This window comes from Homarus americanus, unplaced genomic scaffold (genome assembly GCF_018991925.1).
Source record: "Homarus americanus isolate GMGI-L3 unplaced genomic scaffold, GMGI_Hamer_2.0 scaffold25013, whole genome shotgun sequence".
NCBI lineage: Eukaryota > Metazoa > Arthropoda > Malacostraca > Decapoda > Nephropidae > Homarus > Homarus americanus.
In genome coordinates, this window is record NW_024722158.1 from 5,341,274 (window position 1) to 5,362,546 (window position 21,273).

The following is a 21,273-nucleotide window of genomic DNA, read 5'->3' on the forward strand; positions in this document are numbered from 1 at the left end:
CAACACTATATATACACCTGTATATGCCCATAGTTCTGCATTAGAAGGCAAAGGTAGAATTATGTATTATTTCAAGATTACACAAACCCAGTAGAGGCAACTACAGTAAACCCTCAATAACTTGGCATGGATATGGTCTTGGAATGTAGGAGTAAACTTGGGAATTGCCGATATAAAATTATCTGGGAAAATCTTGGCATATCTGAACTCCTGCCTCACCTACCATGCAACTGTCTCTCCTACTATGATGCTTCATTCTTTGCCTGCAGTGCTGGAAAGCATTACCTTTTACATTTAGTAATTACATGTACACATACATGGGTTGAAAATTTTTTGTTGTATTTTTGTAGAAGGGGCAAGTGCCTCAATAAGTCGGAATTTGGGATCACTCGGCAAGGCCAGAGTTCCATGTGCCGAGTTATCACTGTCCATGATTTTAGGTAGGTGATGATCAGGAAGAGAATGTCATAATGAGGAAAGGAATCAAATACACTTGTCTTTTCAAATTTTCATCTTAAAATTATAATATTTAGTTAGAGTTACTCTTGGGAAAGACAGACAGTAAAGAAAGATTAGTTTTGCAGACTATTAGTACAATTATTAAAACTTCACTTTATTGTTTACATTTTTAAACATCCACACCTCTGCGTCCTTCCACTAAAATGATTCAAGGAAGAAACCACAGTATGCAAGTAATATTCCTTCATTTACACAACGAAAATAAAAATCTGCAGATTGAGATAATTTACATCATATTCCAATAGATGCAATGGTTAACAAATAGCTCATATAACCTATCAAACACTTGTATAAACTTTTTACAACCAAATAAATCAGGTTACGTCATTTCCACACATACATACTGTGAAGTGCTATTAGGAATAACCAATTCCTGTTTTCAACAATAAGAGGCAAGCAAGGTACAGTAGTCTTTAAGTTGTTTTAATTCCACTACAAAGTACCAGACAGGACAACTTGACCATAAATCATACTGTACAAACATTAAGTAATCCAATGTCCTAAGGTAGTTTTGGGCTACATTAGGCTCTGTTAGTCAACCATAGGTAAATTACATGTTTTGGGGGTCCTGTTTGTGGTAAATTTTTAACACTAAAAATTCATCCAACTTGAGAAAAATATAAATAAAAAAAGATTGATCCTGAATCACCCTTTTATGACCTGTAGTGAACAAATGGTTTGGTGTAAACAGCTAGGTTGTATACAGAACACCCAGCAGCTGGACTACTTCAGAATGGTAAATACCTTTCCCCCTCATAGCTGAACTCCTCATTTAAAGAGATTGTATGACCAAGATGGTTCTCCCAGAAAGACTATACAATACCTTTGCTCAGGTTGGACTTGTATATAAAAGTAAGGTCAAAACTGGGGGATAGGTATCAATTAGATGTGAATAATGCCCCGAGAGATATGGGATTAGTAACTACAGTACAGTTAAGCAAATATACTGTGCCACCTACATCAAAAGATATCTGATGGAAAATGATAATTGCATCCCCCTTAAACATTGCTAGTTCCTAATTACCGTATCCAAAGCTTGTGAACGATATACAATTGTTATCAGATCTGATGCCAGTCTTCCAGTTTTAACCCTTAAACAGCAGCCATGAGTGGATGTTCCTTGATTTCTGATATTTGGACATATGGGGGTGGAGTAGGGAATCCTTAGCTGCTGGTTAAGGGCGAAGATAGAAACTGTTCCTAGGGATTCTCTGAAATTGCTGACAAGAACAAATTTATTTTCTTGGAAATTAAAATATTCACATAATTATTCCCAATAACCTCATCCCTCTTAATGCAATTGTTTAACATCCTCACTGAACAAATAAAATTTCCTTTGGCATGAACATTTAGGATTTAACCAGGTGACAATGCCTGGGTTGCCTGAACTTAACCTCTGTATACTGACCCAATAAAGAAAAAGAATGGCAAGTGCCAAAATCTAATTGTGAAGGGTGAATTAGGTTCAAGGATTGGTGAATATTAATAATAGTGTGCGTACTCTCCCGCCAGTCTACGAGGGAAAGATATCTACCATTCTCAGGTAATTTAGCCTCTGTAATTAAACAGGATAAGCCATATAAAGATATACAGAAATTGTAAATGTGTGAGTGGCAAAAAAAAAAAAAAAAAAAAAAATGTATTTAAATAATTCAAGAATGAAAGAAAGAAACATCTAAGAAGACCAATATAAGTCAACCTTTTTAGTGTACTTTAGGTCCATTGAGCTGTCCCCATCCACACAAAGATCAGTTTGTGGCTGGAAGAGCAGACTTGTCTAGGTCGTCAAAGTATGGATGTTTCAGGGCCTCTTTTGCAGAGATCCTCTGTGTTGGGTCGTAGATCAAGGTTTTCTGGACAAAAAGAAAAGAATCCAACATTAATTACCAAATCATCAATGAATCAACCTTTTCTAACTGGAGAGAGAGACTATCATAACAATGAACCCTTTATAACATTTTAACGGATCAATTTTTTTGCATTATAAATGATAAAGTAAGATTAAAAAAACAGTAACAACATATCCACGTTCCACCGTTGGTACTCACAGACAACAAATCTAAACCATCAGCATCCATCTGTTTAACTGAATTTGCTAGATTGTAATCAGTCCACTTGGGGAAATTTGCCTTGTAATCCTGCAGCTGGGTGACCCCTGGCCAGTTGTCTTCTGTTGGGGTCGTTAGAGTTCTGGAACATACAAAAAAAAAAAAAACTTAAGTATCATAAGTTGCATTAAAGAGAATGAAGTCAAAGAAAAGAATGATAGTGATTTAATGGGTAATTGAGAGTGATTGGTTTACTCTTCACTGTAGTGTACAGCCTTGTTCTTGAAGGTAATGAAACTTTTACAGTGTTCAATGATCTTGGGAAACCAGGCAACTAGAATCTGCAGAATGTCTATCTCCACAAGGCAGAGCACTTATGCATGCATGTTACACTTGCTCTAATGTTGTTTCTAGTTTCTACAGGAGTACAGTATGATCTAATTACCAAACTATAACTAATAATAATTGTACCTGAATATTCTAAACAGCTGGTCAATCTCTGAGTCCCCGTGGAAGAGTGGGCGCTTTGTCATCATCTCGGCAAATATGCAACCCAAAGACCAAACATCAACAGGGCAGGAGTAACGAGAAGACCCCAGAAGAACCTCAGGAGCTCTGTACCACAAAGTGACCACCTATTGAAGAGCAAGAAGCAGTTCAAAATAAACACAAGCAACAATTAAAATATATTTGGTATTTTGTGCATAATTTCAGTTGTAATTTATTTCTAGTTAGTAGTTCTCATCTCCCACAAAACCTCCAGGCATTGGTCGATGAGGGAATTTTTTTTATTACAATGCAGTCCTGTAGTTACTTATTTACCTCATGAGTGTAAACCCTAATAGGGATACCAAAAGCTCTGGCTAATCCAAAGTCAGCAATCTTGATGACTCCTTGTTCATTAATGAGGAGGTTCTGAGGCTTAAGGTCTCTGTGTAGTACCCGCCGCTGATGACAGTACAGGATACCTTGGAACAGCTGACGGGGGAAAGTTGTCGTGAATTATTTTGCCGATACAGTCCACCAGTGAGGAACAGGATAGGAGAAAAAATATCAAGACAAAGAAAAAGCAAAGACGAAAAACAAGAAAAAATGGTGATAATGTGCATATCCATTTGTTACTGTCATGCCAGGATCCATATTGGAGACTAGCAAGGCAACAAAACCTCTTAAGAACAATGTAAAACCCTTAAACTTGATAAGAATATAAAATGCAACTACAGTATGTTATTAAGCTATAAAATATCTACAAATCAACAAGAGCTTTAATAGGAATTAAAAATTATAAGCATCTTCATTCTCATATCTGATGTCAAAATAAGCACTGAACATAGAAAACTGTAATTTGGATCATGCAACCACAAAGAGCGGCAGGTTTCACGGAGACGATATAAACATCAAGTCGAGACATGAACAAATCGGGCAGGAGAGAGGTATAAATTAACACTCGCCTGATAACAGTAGGATTTGACGAGCTTTTTGTCCAGGTACCGGCCAGAATCAAACGAATCTACATACTTCTTTAGGTCCATGTTGAGGAACTCGAACACCAGGAAAAGTTTACTCTCTTGCATGAGCACATCTTCCAACCTTTAGAGTTTATTTTTGAGTTAAAATTATATAAATGTTCACTAAAAAACCACCAGTGGATTGGCTTCTCCCAACCTTGACTATCAAATTCAATAGATTTTTTCCTCTTAATCCTTAATTATATTCACTGAAGTTCACTGAAGCATCCATAGAACTCCATAAATACCCAAGTGACTACCTATTGTAGATGTGACAAAAACATAAAGACCTGTCACTTGGCAACATAATGAGCACCCATAACTACCAAATCTTATATGTGCAAAAATTTTATACAAATATATTTATAGGGTATACATAAGGTACATACTGTATTGAACTTACAAGACAATATTGGGATGTTGGAGTTCTTTCAACAGGGATATTTCTCGGATGGCAGTTGATGGTACGCCTTCCTCCTCGTTTTCCAATCTGATCTTCTTCATGGCCACAAACTTCCCCGTCTTGCGGTTCTTGGCTTTATATACCACCCCATACGTCCCTTCACCAAGCTTCTCTATACGTAAATAGTCTTCCATGTTGACCTATAGTCAGTGTTATACAATTAAAATGATGCTGGCATTATAGGGTACTGCCATATACAGTATATAATACATGCTGATTATTAGACCTGTAAAATTCGAGGTCAAATAACCTAACCTTGCCTGTACTGTACTAACTAGTATTAGGCACAGATCCTATCTGTTAGCAAGGTGTGCACAGCTGTAGTTCCCATTGTATAGATGCCTAAATCATTTATTAAAGGCACTGCCAGTCAATGAATAGGGTGCTTTGAGGCGACTCACCTGATTTTAAAATAAAAATACATTTCAAAGTTATTAGGGACGATGAATCTTTAGTTAGATCACAACAATAAAGTTTACTGCACCTGTTTTGTCTGGAATTATTTAAATGCTTTTCTTCCCTAGTCATATTACATGAAATATTTCCAGATGTGTAAGAAGGTCACAACTTAAGACTAATAAAAATAATTCGACGATTATATTTATTAATTATATCATTCATAATCGTCTTAAATGTGTTTAATTAGACCTTATATTGTTACTTTGTTAAACTTACTCTTTGTCTGCCTGGTGACGATCATATGGTATTCAAACTACCATTTAAACACTCGTAAAACTCATTTAAATATTAAATCATTTGAAACACATTCCAGCTTGTACAAGTTCCTCCTAGGAGTACCTACAACTACTTAACCTTCATTAAACATCACATAACAACAATATCTAAAACACCCGCCAATATTCCTCAACAAGGTAATATTCCTCAAAAACAACGGTATTAACGAACATATCGATTATACCCCTCAGACGAGATATAACGATGCCTCAGCTTACTCTGTCTGTCAGGCGCCTTAATGTGTTTATTACAATGGCCTTAACCCAACATAAACACTAATAAACTACTTACTTTAACTGGTGTTGTTGCGGGAATAAACTCCTTCACCTTCCCTCACGTTGCTGTCTGAACCTACCAATCAGGAGGAGAAACGCCGTCAACCAATCATCTTGTTTGTTTTTATTTTTCCACCAATCAGAGAGATATATTGAAACTATTATGATAGTTCTTTTATATATATTTGGTATTATATCACCACAACGAGAGATGCCTCCGAAAATAATTTTTATTTAAAAGAATTATCGTAAAATAAATATATTCAGTGTAATATTTTCGGTGTTTTAGTTAATTATTCCACCATTAGGCTAACGAGTGTCAGGTGTGACGTCACAGGATCAGATGGCAGAACAACAACAAACTTGACCAGGAAGACATGGCTCCATTGTCCTGTAAATAACTACTTCTTCATGAATGGTCGTATATTACCAGAGTAGTGATCAAGGACTGCTGTCAGATGGTTGATAATGTGTGGGTGAAGTGAACAGTTAAGGTAGACGAGTCCGGAGAAGCGCCCTTGTTGGGGGCGTAATCATGTTATCATTTTGTAGTAGTTATTTACCTCTAGTTTGTGTAACTGCTGATAACAGTATCTAATTGGTGATTATATTTAGGAAAAATATTAATTTAGGTTGTCTTGTGTTATTACATAGGAATTCAGTGGATTCCATAGTAGGTAAAACTTTTAACTTTTCATTTGGTTATTTTTAAGTGTCTTGGAGGACTAGTGGGAGAAAGTTCATTATGAATGAAAATAAATGTACAGGAACTGTGTGAAAATTTTACCACTGTTTTAGACTTTTCTGGCTAAAATACTATACACATTTATATGAGAAACAGGTGTAAATTATTAGAAAAAAATATAAGATTACCTGCACTCCTTAACTACCTCCTGGAGGAAATTTCACGGTATTATTTTCTTGTAGCACCGTTCATTCCTACTACTAATCTATTATCATATTCGAATAAGACATCTAATTATAAGATAATTTTCATCTATTACATTACCGGCGGAAATGTATAATAATTGAGATAGCTTTTCCACATAAATGTATATTTTCTTCCATTATTTCCCGCCATTATCGTCTGCCTCTCACTAACACTGCGTATCTCTTGCGTCTCCTTCATAAATCATGACGCGCATGCGTACCCGTACACATCACGCGGCCAATCAAAAGCGTTTTTGCTAATTCAGAGTATATTTGGCCCAATCAAAATCGAGTTTTATTTTGGGTCTCATATTTTGAAATTCAAGTTCAGTTCCGACCATGGAAGTCTGCGATGGATGTCACTTTAAGTATATGGAGCTGATTGCGAGTTTTTGGAAAAAAAAAACTATAGCATTTTTTCGATCGCATAGTGTTCTTCCAACCTCAGTAAAGTGTACTAAGAGCAAGACTGAATGTAATTATCGCAAAGACCAACATATGTGGCGCTGGGTAAGAATCCCAGAATGCAACGACGAACAAGAACCAGGCCAATAAGGTAAGAAATAGGTGATTCCATCATATGGTGAGAGTCAGTTAAGTTAGGTCAGGTCAGGTTAGGTTTGGTTATTGTTTTTCTATTGTTTTATTGTGTATTTGTTAGTCGCTTAGGCACTTTTTTCTCGGAAAACGTCAAACGAAAAAAAAATCGCTAAAAAAATCCGGCTAATTTCCGCCAAAAAGGAAGGTCATATTCGGTCTCAGCACACACAAATACACTAGAGAAATATATTTTTATCTTGCTACAAGTGAACGGTGCTATAAGAAAAATTTACCAATTTCATCATTGAAGATAAATCCAGTTACATTATAACTCAAACACTGGCAAATAACTTAGGCATAAAATATAAATTTGTTTAACATAGTTTTTCATGCTGACTATAGTAAAGATAATGGAAGTTTGGTAATATGATTAATTATAGAGTTATAATTCTTCCTCCACTGTTAATCTTGACTGCACCAAAGGTCGACAGAGCTACAAAGTAAAGGGAATCTGACCTAACATAATCAGGTCATTGTATTGTACTCACCTACTGGGTAATAATACCACAAACACTGGCTTATGATTTAGACTCATTTTCCCGTGTTTGTGGAATATGGTCTGCTTTTTACCCCAGGAAAACGGCAAATAGTAGGGAGGAAAAAACATCCCACCATTTTCTTTTACATTTGATAATTTTATAGTTTCTGAGTATACTGTACTGTCTCTGTGTTACTTACATACTGTATTACAGTAGCATATCCTTATCGTTTTATTATATTATTGTTTTTTAAATGTATAAAAACAACTTTATTTCTTTCAGTGGATGTAATACACTACATTGTTTTTCTATATAGAATGGAGACCCTCTTGACCTACCAGAATTATTGACGATGGAGGCGGCGAAAGATTTGTCAACAGATGAGCCGGACTGTACAAGGTGAGTAAAGCAGTGGTAATGTTAGTCTGTGAGATCAATTTTTGCATTTTATAAGTTTCATGTAAATTGAGGATATGTGTGTGTATTGTATTTAGAACAATTGCCTAGACTAACTTAGGTTTGGTTAGGTTAGGTTAGTTAAGGAAATTACCTTTTGTTGGGGTGTATAACAAAAAAGTATTCAAACTATATAAGATTGGTGATGTTATATTCTTACAAGACAAAGAACTGAGTGAGGTGTTGTTAATGAGGATGGACTATTATATACAGGCTCAGAAGTCAACAAGTGGTACAGCTGTGGACGTACCAACATGGCCTACGTTTGCGACATCTCACCCAAGTGGTGGGGAGAAATCTTCAGGGGCACGGGAATTGTCATACGCCAATCCCTGCGTGTCCTCTCCCATCAAAACGACCTCGTCCGGCTGCAATTTCAGGGTATGTAAGCCAATTTCACAGATTTTGGGAGGAGGATTATTTCGTTGATGTGTCTCTCTTACAAGACTTTTCTTACCACTTCTTATACACCGGTAATGCCTGAAGGTTGGAGTCAACAATAAACACATACAAGCTCTTCATTCATTTGGTAAATAAGTACAAAAATCAGTTAACAGTACCTGTATAATAACTCATTCCGACCACTAATTCTCCACATTATTTAACTGTGAATGTTAATTACTCATGTACGGTATTGGATACGGGTGACCCTCGCATCACGCAGGAGATGTGTTTAAAAAAAAGTTGCATCGGGTGATTTTTGCTTGTAGAGGACTATTTATTAACTTGTATTTGATAGTGATGCATTCCAGGACCTTTACTGTCCCCTCAAAGTAGATAATTTCTAACTCTACATTATAAGAAATCAAAGGGCCGACTGTACTGTACTTCCTTTTTCTCTGCAGTCAGCCTAATCAAGAGTAAATTATTTACTATGTAGCTTGTCCAGTAGAATGCTCACTATTTTGATGCCTCAAATGAAGATGATGATGTACAGGGTTTGTGGAACAGCAAGAGAGATGACAGAACTTTTGTGGGTGATTATACGAAGGTGCTCTATCATAGAACGCACTGAAATGCTTGACTCAACTAACACAACCTTTAATTTCAGCTACTACTTCTGCATTCATGCACCTTTAAGTAAGGAAGAACTATATTCAAGTGAACTTCAGAGCTCTACAAACCCTAATTGGTTGGAACTGGAACCAGAAAACCTAAAACCAATTAATCTACGATCTATGAAGGGTAAGTCATGTCTGTTACTCTTTATATTAATTCCTGGCCATAAAACGATGATGATGATGATGACAATAGTTGAGAAAGGCAATTGTATGAAAAGAGTTTGTTGGAGTTGTAAGTGCTGACCGTGATAAGAAGGTTGGGGAGTACAGTACAGTTATGAAGAACAAGATCATGTGAGATGGAATAGTAGGGTAAATGTGTTGCATATGAGTGGTTGGGTCAAGGTCTTTGCAGATGTTCATCACTAGGCTGGGGTGGGTTGCGAAAGGGTCTTCACTTTCTTGATTAATATCATTTATATCATCTTTAAATTTCCTCTACTTTTGCTATTCTGTCGTAATAAATACCGAATTAATGTACCTGGAATTTTTCACATTTACACCTGGAAAAGCCAGGGGATTTAGTTTTGTCTGGCTAGTAGACACCCTGGTAAGGTGGTAAGCCTAATATCCAGTCAGCCATTACTTCTGTTTTTTTTTTTTCCAGGTGTCTTGATTAAGTTGTGGTTCAAACCAGAAAGGGAAAATGCTCAGCTGGTCACCACATGGGGAGTTCACTTCAGTGGTCTAGTTCCCATAGGTGCAGTCCTGCCTTATGATCATAAGAGGTACAAGCCAAATACGTTGGTCTTCAAAGTACGACAAATGTTTTACACTGCACCAGGAAGCTATGAATTTACTCAGCCTGAAAAATCATCACAGCCACTTCGCTTTGGATATTCATTACCATTGTCAGAGACAAAGCGCAGTTATACTGTCAATGCTCTATCAAGGTTGGTTCATGTTGACAATATAATTTTTCTTATGGGCATAATCAAATTTTGTGTATGTTTTATTACTCACACAGTATGGCAGTAGTAATTCAGTCTTTGATTTAGATAAAAGTTGGTGAGATGTGATATTATATGACAGTGGGAAATGCATCACATTAGTCTATACTGTATTGAACTTTTATGAGCTATATCTCCTAGTTTGGTGTACATTCAATATGTTTCTTTACCACATGACTTTTTCTTCCCCCTACTAATCTGGTTTAGGTTATGCAAGTCACTTCTGAGACTCCTTTAGGCTATATGTAAATGGATGATTGAGTGACCTAGATTTCTCACTCCTCCAAAGAGCTAAGACCTAGTTCAGCAAGTCACTTACTCATCTTTTCAGCTGTAAAGACTTGGTTTTATGAGTCATATTTGGATCCTGGTACAGTAATGTACTGTACAAATATTTTAGAAATATATGGACCCCTGAAATAATTGGACTTCAAATGAGTGTTGACAGTACTCTTTAGTTTTTTCAGAATCTAATAATACAATACAGAGAAGCACAGTATGTTTCAGAGGACTCAAATATGTGCCTTTAGCCGTCTAGTTTCCCATTAGTGTGTGTTCTCTGAAGCATCCCACCTCATTATCACTTACTCTTAATTTCAGTGCCAACAACTTACATGAGAGCTGCGATGTTTCAAGTTCTCGGTCAAAGCTTCTGACTATTTAGAATGTGATTTTTAACTCATATTTGATATATGTTCTTTCTATTTATTATTGTATCTTATCACCTTCTTGTTGTGTGGGATGTACCAAGGAATATCAATGCCTCAAAGAAAGGGGTGGGGGGGAGGGGGTGTAAAAAGTGGCGAGAGAGGACTTAGCATGTAGAAATACTCCAAACCTTTCGCCTACAAAACATATCTGCATTTTCCATATAAATATTTTATCTTGTCTAACTTCAGCCTTATCATCATCCAGTATCAGTCCACTCCAGCATGGGGGCTTCCCCCTTCTGTTTCCTGAACTCTGTCTTCAGCCATCCTGCCCATTGAGCACCTCTGAACTTCTTAATTTTGTCTCTCCATCTGGTAGTTGGTTTTAAATAATGTTCTCATTAGTGATAATCATAGATGAACTGATGTTCCCTCCAGGTTACACAGCACGAAGCGAGCTCAGCGTCAGCAAGAGCTTAGATGTCAGGAGACTTGTGAGGTCTTAGAACTTCGAGGGGTAACTAGAACATCACGCTCTGAGCTTCTGGCAACAAAGGTGAGGAACAAGTGAACGTCTACAACATTGTGTTATAGTTCATTTACCTGTGAAGTGGTTAGTTGACTTTTTCAAAATACATATTTAACATAATTAGAAACAACTGTGTAAGTGTTTGCTGTAAGATACCAAGGATTGTGTACAAAAGTTTATTCATTGTAAAATTAAGACGTTGTGAAATATGCCTCATTGATGTGTGATACAAATTCTTCCTCATTACTCACTAACTGCCTGTATCATATAGAAATAAAATATGTATAAAAAATTCACATATACAGTCGCCAGCACTTAGACAATGAGAGGTGCATTTTGTGAGATGTGGCAACTCTGTGGAATACTTATCTAGCATCCTTAGTCTGGCTACTACTGATGTAAACAGACTTACAGGTAGAGTTGCCACGTCTCACAAAGGCATAAGTGCAGGCAACTGTACACTTCCTCGAAGGTTACCATGTTAAGATTGACAAGGGAGAGTCAAGAATGAATGGCAAGACATCTAAGAGTACAGTAGTGTGTTTAGATGTAATTCATGAGTATTAATGGAATATAAAAGAATTAATGCCTTGTAAAGAAATATATATAAGAAATGGATGTTTATTGGTTTTGTTTATAGAATTGATTAAGATGGTGGTATTTTTCTCCCAGGTTGAAGACTGCCGATTGAAGGTCGCTCTACTCAGGGAACAACTGGAGGCCGAGATCGACCAGCTCCGGGCACTCAAACTCTCAGCTGACAACCTTGATAATCAAAATCAAGAAAAAGGTAAAATAGCACTGGTTGTTGTGTGATGTTCAGGATGATGAATCAACCTCCAAGAGTTGTATTTGTATTTAGGATAGGAAAATTAATTGTATATATTGGGAGAGTAATAAATGCAGATTTTTGTAAAATGTGAGGTGAAGGATATTTACATTGTTAGAAATAATTATTGTTTGTTATACAGTATACTAAATCTACCGTACATTAAGCCATACAGATTACATGAACTGTCAAACATAGCAAACAAAATATGATAGTGGCCTTAATGATTCAATTTGGCAGACCTACACATTCATGGTGGTCCAGGGTGTATGTGTGAGTTTGACTGCTGACAGGGTGCCTTTTGCCCTCGACTGTCTTAGCTTATCAACATTTCGACCACAGAGCCTTAATCAGCTGTCGGGGATGACCTATACTGGGATTCTGGCCATAATCTTGATCTCAATGATGTTCAAAACCTCAATACCCTACTGTAATGTACTCTTGAACATGCTGATTAAAACCAAGAAAAAATGCATAGATTAAAAAATACGATGTTTTTTGAATGGTTTAAATTGGCCAACCCTGCTTAACAGGTCTGGAGCTGCTGGCGGGTTACCAGGGTCTTCACCGTCAGCTGGTCCACTTCAGAGGCTTACAGGAAATGGCTAACACAGACAGTGAAAGACTACGGGACTGCTGCGTCTATCTCAGTGATTGGCGTAGACAGCTCATTGCTCAACTTCCCATAATCTACCCGATCAATCAAGTAAGTGCTGGTGTGTGCTGGGGAGGTACAGTATATCAACGTACAATGATAACCGTATGGGGGTAATATTTTCGTCTCCCACATATTGTATACCAAAGGAATTTTGTCTGTCTATCCATCTGCCTACATATGAAAGTTCTTTGTTTAATGCAGCATCTTAAAGAAATTTTATTAGATTTTCTTAGACTTTAATACAGGGCAATCTATCAAGAAGCTCTTGGAAGTGCTGAAATATCATTGAATTCTAGCCCTTTTTAGGAGAATACAGTATATAATCATGGTCTGTTAATGATGTGTTGTATATTATACATTATGGGGCATGATGTGCATCTTTGCACACGGTCTTTGTTTACACCATGCACAGCAACATTGTACTCCAGTACTTGGCTTAATATATTTGTGTGCCCCTTTACATGATTAGATAGCCCTTTACATGATGAGGTAATCTTTTACATGATAAGGTAACCTTTTACATGATATGGTAACCTTTTACATGATATGGTAACCTTTTACTTGATAGGATAGATCTTTAAAGAATCATCAGTATACTCAATTAGGCTGGGGAGGAGTTATTTCATCTGACAGGTCATATACAGGACTAATAATCATTACTGTTGTGTGTAGAAATGTCACCATGTAATGAATTAAAAAATAAAATCCAATATATTATAATTTTGTGTACTACTGCTTGTATTTGATAATGTGGGCTCATTTTTTATTATTTTTTGTTTTTTCTACACAGGATAGTGAAGGAAAGGTTTACATATGTGGGGTTCACTTGCCTGATGCAGAGAATTATGATGGACTCAATGAGGTGACCCTTAGTGTGGGACTTGGCTTTGTGGCCCATCTGATAGTATTACTCTCCCAGCTGCTCCATCTGCCTCTACGCTATCCCATCAAGCCTAACAGCTCATTTCCCACCATCACAGACACTACCTCTGTGCAACTCCGTGACAGTGAGAGAGAGTAAGCTGCATCTTTATATCTTTTTTATAATCCTTTGAGCCTTTTCCAGTTACAGTTCAGGATGGAAACACACACAAAACACATACAAATAGATAATAATGGGAAAATCCTCTCACAAATAATCAGAAACAAGACAACAAAAATGTATTAAAAATGTGAGTCTACCCTCAAGTCAACTCTGTGCTTTGTTTTAGCTTACGGAATGAACTTGAGGGTTGACTCACATTTTCAATACATTTTTGTTGTCTTGTTTCTGATTATTTGTGAGAGGATTTTCCCATTAAGGTATTTTTTATTTGTGTATATATATATATATATATATATATATATATATATATATATATATATATATATATATATATATATATATATATATATATATATATATATATATATATATATATATATATCCAGGGTGTCATCCGCAAATTGTCAGGGCATGCTGTATTGTACAGTGTTAACATTATATTGATGAATTATTACTAAATACGTATGAAGTGTTTTGTGTCAGCTTATTTACAACAGTCATGGACATCACACTAGTGTGTAGCTGCTTGTTAGTAAGACATTTGTTTGTAGTGTACTGTGTACAGAGTATAAATGTTGTATTTAAGCAAATTGTTGCCTTTATAAATACTGTACTTTTGATAGTAACAGAAATGCAACAGAATGTGTAGCATTGAATGAAAAAAAGTCTTTGTTGGTATTCATTTTTGTCACCATAACAAAAAAGGCCTTCAAAAACAAGTAAATAAATAAATAAAAATCCAATAATGCTTAATTGGGCAAAAATAATGTAAGATTATTTTAATACAAGTAAGAGGATAGTTGGTAATACTTTTCTTACCATTAAATACCTTCATTTATTGTGACTGTGTCTGATGTGTTATTAGTTACGTGTCCACTAACTCTTGTCTCTGGCGGCAGGTTCCCGCTGTACACCCGCGGGAAGGAGCGAGAGCGGCTCCACTTCAATTATGGGGTATTTTTGCTAAATAAGAATATTGCCCAAATGAGATGGTACTGTGGCCTCCCCACCCAAGACCTGCGACCAACTCTACCAAATTTAAGCTTTCTCATGTCAAAGCTCACCCAAAATGGGTAATGTACAACAAGCATACTGTACAGTACTTATTTTAATATATAAATCTTTGTGAGCATGTAAGTAATGCTTTAGTTTCCTTCATATCTTCTCTAACCTCTATAAAACAGTTGGAGAGAGTACCTATACTAATAATTAGGGCCCGGATAGTTATGCATTTGCATATTTTGCGTGATTTCTATGATAAGTGCATATTGCCTAGATAACTGCATATAAATGCATATTTTGGTAAAATATTCATCTGGCAGTATCTCTTTGTTGCCACTGAATGAGCACACGTGGTACTGGGAGGTGAGGTGAGGTGTGGTTAGGTGAAGTGAGGTGAGGTCACGTCGCTTTAATCTGTCGTTTCCACACCTGGTCATGACTCATTGGACTAGTGAGTTAGTCAGTCAGGAGCAGTGCTGCTGTGTGGAGCTACTCTCTTCTGCTGCTCGTGAAAATGCCGAAAGTACAAAGAAACCAAAATGAAGTGCTGAGATCATATGTAAAGGAATTTGATGCATTTACTACTGATGGAAGTGTACTGTTTTGTAAATATTGTGAAGCACCAGTGACAGCGAGCAAGAAATTTCAAGTCCAACAACACCTTAAAACAAGCAAGCACATCCGACTCGAAGCTGTTAAGTCCAATAGTGCACAAAAGGAGCAACAACTACTTCTTGCATGTTCCAGTAAGTCAGGGCCTGATCGTTCCCAGTTCAACGCAGATTTGTGCAAGGCATTTGTTTCAGCGGATATTCCATTGCATAAACTGAATAACAAGTGCCTAAAGTCATTCCTGGAACAGTATACTGGAAAAAAGGTGCCTGACGAATCAACATTACGTAAGAACTATGTTTCACAATTGTTCAAGGACACGATGGAAATCATAAGGAGAAAGGCTTGTACTATTTTGTTTCCGTATAACCTGCATTCTTGGCTTTATAAGTGGCATTTTTAGTGCATATAAATGCATATTTCCCCTGTTTTTAGTGCATATTTCATGGTTTTTTAGTGCATAACTATCCGGGCCCTACTAATAATGAATGAACAACTTTGAACGTGCTGTTGTAGTTTAGATTCTACTTCTTATCTTCTTCCAGTTATCCTACTTCTACACTACTGTATTTTTCCATCCTGCTTATTATTTTTATCCCATTTCTACTTCCCATTATGTCTTCTTAATCTTTCTGCTGCTTGGCGCGTAAGGTAAACCGTTAGTTGGTTGTTTATACCTGTGTTTCGTGTCACAAGTGCTACAGTGTATGGAAAATATTGGTTCTTGCTTGTTGAAATTATCGATGCATATATTTGACTCACTTGATTGATCATTGGCCACTGTTTCCTAGTTAGCTGCCTGAGTACTCCTGAGAATTGCAGTTCTTTACTCCCAGGCTGTCATTATCGCAGAAGTCATGAACCAGGGTTGTTAAACTTGTTATATATGTGTTATGGTTTATAGGTCGAATTGTTTCTGATGTGTATTTTAGTTTATATATACAGTATATGATGTGTATTAAAGGTAATATCAGATATATATCTTGGTGTATATATGATATGTATTATAGATTACTTCTTTCATGAATTACGGATTATACTATACTGACATGTATTACCATATAGCTTATGTCAGATGTTTATGATAGTTAGAACTAATGTGTATTATGTTTCAGACCTGTGGGTAACCAAGCACCAGCAGTGATGCCAGATGTACTAATGCCAATGCCAGCTTTGTCTGCCCCGGTGAATCTTGAGGTCCGCACCCCTGCTAGTCTCCTGCACCAGCAACGTTCCCCGCGCCTCCCGCTAAATCCCCTTGGCCGTAGCACCTCCCAGGAGCATCCTAAAAATGGCTTGGTAGATAATGAAGAGGATGAAGATAGTGCATCACATTGGAAGTTAGTAAAATCTGGTAGTGAAACAAATTCAAGCGATGCATCTCCTGAAAAGGCTACACTGTTTGTAAGAGAAGCTGTGCCACTTGGTGGTAAAGGCAGTACTGGAAAATTTGTGTTTGTGGATAAAGTTCAAAATCCGTTGGTTGACACTAACCATGTGGAACAGAATTTGGAAGAACGATTATCACATTCTAATGGTTTTAGTTTTTCACTAGATAATGGTCTCAATCATATTGGTGGAAAGCATAATCCATATTATAAGATTAAGAACCTGTCTTGTTGTGATGATCTGAAACTGATGAATAATGTTTCTAAGGCACTCGGGTATGTGCGAGGCTCAGACCCCAGCTTGTTGGTAAATGCTGATTTAGTTACATCAGGAGAAGGAGAGGAAGATATTTTTCCAGTCTTTAAAGAACAAACTACAGAATTACTCCGGTCATGGCATGAAGATGATCCCTCCCACTACACAGGTGTGTCAGAGGTGGGAAGCTCCGAGAGGTTAGAAGAGGTCGGTGTCGAGTGTGACGAGTCTTTCATGTGTTCAGCGGACACCAGAGAAACGTCTCCACACAGGACAGATTCAAACCAAACTGAAGAAAATAATGACTGTCCATTGAGAGAACCCGTGCAGGCTAAAGAGACAGATGAACCTTTGTCTAGCAGCCAAGAAACTAAAAATTCAACAGAAAATACAGAAATGGAAAATCCTCTGCCTGATCATCAAGGTGGAGACAACTCACATAACTCAGCAAATGGAAAAGATGCTGTTTTATCTCTCTCAGAATTTGGGATTACTGAAGATATGTTTCTCACAGATGTTGCTTTCAGAACTGCAGCTTTAGCAAGTCAGAATTGTAGTTTTAAAATGTCATTCTCTAGACAGAGTACAGAAGATGAATATCATTAGGTAATATTTTAATTAGTTTTAAATATTGTAGTTATTACCGTAAACAAAAGTAGTAGTGTCAATATTTAATACTGATAGAATACATAGAAACTTGATAATATTTGAGAATTTGATTGGTGAAAAGACAATAGTATATACAGTATATAAAGGACAAAATTCACAATAGATAGAGTTATTGTCAAAAATACATCAAAGTCTATGTTGCTTTCTTCTGAAGACCAACTAGAGCGTAGAATAACACTACTGTACTGGGATAAAACCAGGAAGCTTAAGTATGGGTTGTATAGTAGTAGGAGTAGTTGTGCATATTGGGGCCTCAACATCCAGCTTTGTATTTCAAAAGAGACTGTAAGGAGTGTTTAAAACTTTTCCACTATACAATTTGTGAATTACTGATGATAACTGCATATTATTATTTTACTTTTATTTAAATTTTTTATATTCCAAGGCTGTTAAACCCTTTCATGTGTTTCAGAAGGGTTCATTCATACGTTGTGAAACTTAACTGTCGGAGCTGTGATAATGTGTTTTGTACCCGTGAAGGAGCTTATATATGTATATATATATATATATATATATATATATATATATATATATATATATATATACATACCCCTCTTAAAAGACTAAGTTGATAACACTAATAAGTCACTCGTACTATGATTGGTATGTATCTTAGAATAGTATTTAGTCACTGTTACCATGATTGAATGTATCTAGAGTCTGTACCATGTGTTTTCTGCCTTGCAATTTATTAACAGACATAACTTACACCTCACCTAAGTGTAAAGAAAAAGTTTGGACCAGTTATCCCTAAAGAAACAGAGCACAGAACCAGCAAGTAAATAGCAAAGGCTAAAAAAGTAATTTATTCTTGCACTTGTACCATTATTACACACACTTGGGATGAATAATCTTAAGGGTGGCCACACAGCAGGTCTATTATACAGGTCTTGTTTAGTCACCTGTGTAATCCTAAGAATGGTTAGGACACTGAACTAGAACTAAAAAATGCTGGGAAACTGTTTCTCATTTTTGCTCAACTGTCTCTAGCACATATTTTTATTTCATAATCAAACAAGATTCCGTAAGTGTGGAAAATGACCCTATCTGTTGATGATGATTACAAAAGTGTCCGCTGTCATCTTGATTGCTAAGTACGGTAAACATGTTTTGGGCTCTTGAGAGACTTATTATTTCTTCAGACCCACACTCTCACTTCTAATTTTCCTATATGGTCTTTCTTAATACTGGACTCGACTCCTTAGATAATGTGTATGACCAGGCAGGGTGGGGATGTGTTTTGATTCTATAGGGTGTCTGTTGTTATGTTCCTGATAGTCTGTGCTGTCCGTCTACATGTAAAACTGAACTAAACTTGGTCTTCAGGGTGCACTGAGATTAAATGTAGGTTAGAATGTTTATGTAAGAAAAAGGTTTTGTACCTTAAGAATTTTTTGTGATCCATTTGTACATTATAAATTAATAGTCATTATTGTAATAATTTATAATATATAGTACTTGCTGCAGTGAAAATTTTATCTAAATTTTTCATGTCCTAAAATGCAAGTTCTCTCAATACACCAGAGTGTTAAGTACAGTGAAACCTCATTAATTTGAATTAATTTTGGGGGAAACGTGATCTGGATTATTTCAATAAATGGCAAATTAACAAATACAGTATAATGGAGAAAACACAATAATATTCTGTAAAACAAATAAAGGTGATTATATATTTAAGTAAGTGCTTACCTTTAACTCCAAAGGGCTTTTGAAGGTAGTGTAGAGGCAGTTGTTTTAACACTTATCATATACTACTGTACTGTACCACTATGTCACTTGTACACTAATTTTGAGTCGCTATATCAAAGATCTGCATTGAACACATATATCCTTTAATCAGATTGCAAGTTCCAGAGAAGGTGTAGTTACAGCACTCAGATTTGATACACCACCAACACCTGAACCAACACAGAAAGAAAAATGGAAGGGCCAGGAATCGACACATTGTTCACCACGTGATCCAGATTAACGAGGTTACGCTGTACTTGTATGTGCCACATAATTTTGTTTATTTTCCTCATTAACTACTTCAAGAAAATATATAACTGAGGGCTAACTATTTTATTTTGATTTGTTAAGATACTTAGTGCACAATATATAAGATTTACACTGAGATGTGAATTTTGAATGAATGAATGAAAAGAAATTGTCAGCCATTCCCTAAACGCTCACAAATTACCCTAATACAGTACTGAAATGGTGTTACCTTACCCTCGAGCGTACAGTGTATGGTGAGGAGCTCTTCATGATGTACATAAGTAAGATTTGCAGATGTTTTTCACTGCTGTTAAGGCTGTCAAAGGTTATGATGTGCCATTACATCTTTGTGTGTCTTGGAACTACAATTGATATTGATAGTTCATCGTGGAATTGTAATACTGTACACCTAAAATTTTTGGACGGGTAATGACAGGAATGAAAGCTATCCATATCCTGTTCAAAATTTTATATGTTTTATTCCCTATATCAAATGATTCTGTTATTAATTTTTAATTAACTGTTCCATTATTTTATAGTTTTGTTTCTTAAAAATATAGACAATACAATACAGTGTATAATCCAAATTTTAAAAGGAGACTCAATTAAGATCAAGGCAGACTGGCATCTTACCTCATTAAATAATGCTCCATAACTGCAGGTGTATCTGTAGTAAAGTACATGCTTGACTCATTAATGACAGTGTCAGTGTGAAAGTGTGCAGACATGATTTATTGAAAATTTTAAGTAAGAATTGGGTGTATTGTGAATGTGTCGAGGTACAAATTACGTATACCTTGACAATTTTCATTGTCTAACCTACAATATTTCAGAAGATTCAAACTTGTACATTTATGTCAAAATTGGTTTCAATATTCACAAGCAGACACCTGTTTTGATAGTTTACAATAAGATTATTAGTATTTTTATAATATTAATGTAGAATTATTTATAAGAAAAATCAGTGAAAACTTAGCTCTTCGGTTACGTTGAATCATTTATAGAACTATTTTTTGTTTTATTACCTGTGCTGTATACAATTTATCCATATGTATTTTTTTGTTGTTAATGGTAGTCTGTTTGTTTAATTTGTGGGAATTTACTAAACTCTACACCCACTGAATCAAGGTTTTCAGAGTTGAGTGGTTCTTTTGCTTCTGTCTCCTAATTTGTTACTGCTGCAGGTTGAAATGAAAGATTTTGCTCTAACAGCCCCTAGCCATTTTTAAGAAGTACCTAAACAATACTACCACATACCTCCTGATGAATATATCTCTGGTATAGATTAAAATCTGGAATATGCAACCCCCCAGTGACAGATTTGGGCAGTTAGTAGAAAGCATGTAGAGCAGCGAACAAAAATCCTGTCGCCTCTTCCGCTTCTCCACGAACTCCATGATTTAGACTCGTAAATCCGAAGCATTTATGGACAGAATAATACCTCGGTGTCTACTGTTTTCGGGTTCACGAGTCTGAATCGTGGAGTTCGTGGAGCGGCAGAAGAGGCGATGACTTTTGTTCTGAACTTTACCGGTTTCTGCCGGTTTTAAAAGTCCTGTTTACAAGTTTATATTACTGTATTATGTCTTGTTCTTGAAGCAATGACAGAATATTGTACGACTTTGAGATGGAAA

The 21,273-nt window shown here is 36.2% G+C and overlaps 2 protein-coding genes across 2 annotated transcripts; one reads left to right on the top strand and one right to left on the bottom strand.

Annotated features, from left to right (window-relative positions):
* Positions 1-496: 496 nt before the first annotated feature.
* On the bottom strand, positions 497-5,649 carry LOC121862147 (cyclin-dependent kinase 1-like). The gene is made up of 7 exons (XM_042360213.1): positions 5,565-5,649; positions 4,479-4,678; positions 4,019-4,157; positions 3,390-3,545; positions 3,039-3,202; positions 2,568-2,709; positions 497-2,372 (listed from the first exon to the last, which is right to left on the bottom strand). Exons 2-7 carry the CDS (start codon positions 4,670-4,672, stop codon positions 2,268-2,270), a joined length of 900 nt encoding a protein of 299 aa, XP_042216147.1. The 5' UTR covers positions 4,673-4,678; positions 5,565-5,649; the 3' UTR covers positions 497-2,267.
* A 229-nt stretch (positions 5,650-5,878) lies between these two features.
* On the top strand, positions 5,879-19,339 carry LOC121862146. The gene is made up of 11 exons (XM_042360212.1): positions 5,879-5,941; positions 7,874-7,956; positions 8,227-8,394; positions 9,065-9,198; positions 9,682-9,967; positions 11,113-11,230; positions 11,876-11,993; positions 12,566-12,738; positions 13,481-13,707; positions 14,635-14,808; positions 16,465-19,339. The coding sequence occupies exons 2-11, from the start codon at positions 7,910-7,912 to the stop codon at positions 17,597-17,599; spliced, it is 2,580 nt and encodes an 859-aa protein (XP_042216146.1). The 5' UTR covers positions 5,879-5,941; positions 7,874-7,909; the 3' UTR covers positions 17,600-19,339.
* The last annotated feature ends 1,934 nt before the right edge of the window (positions 19,340-21,273 follow it).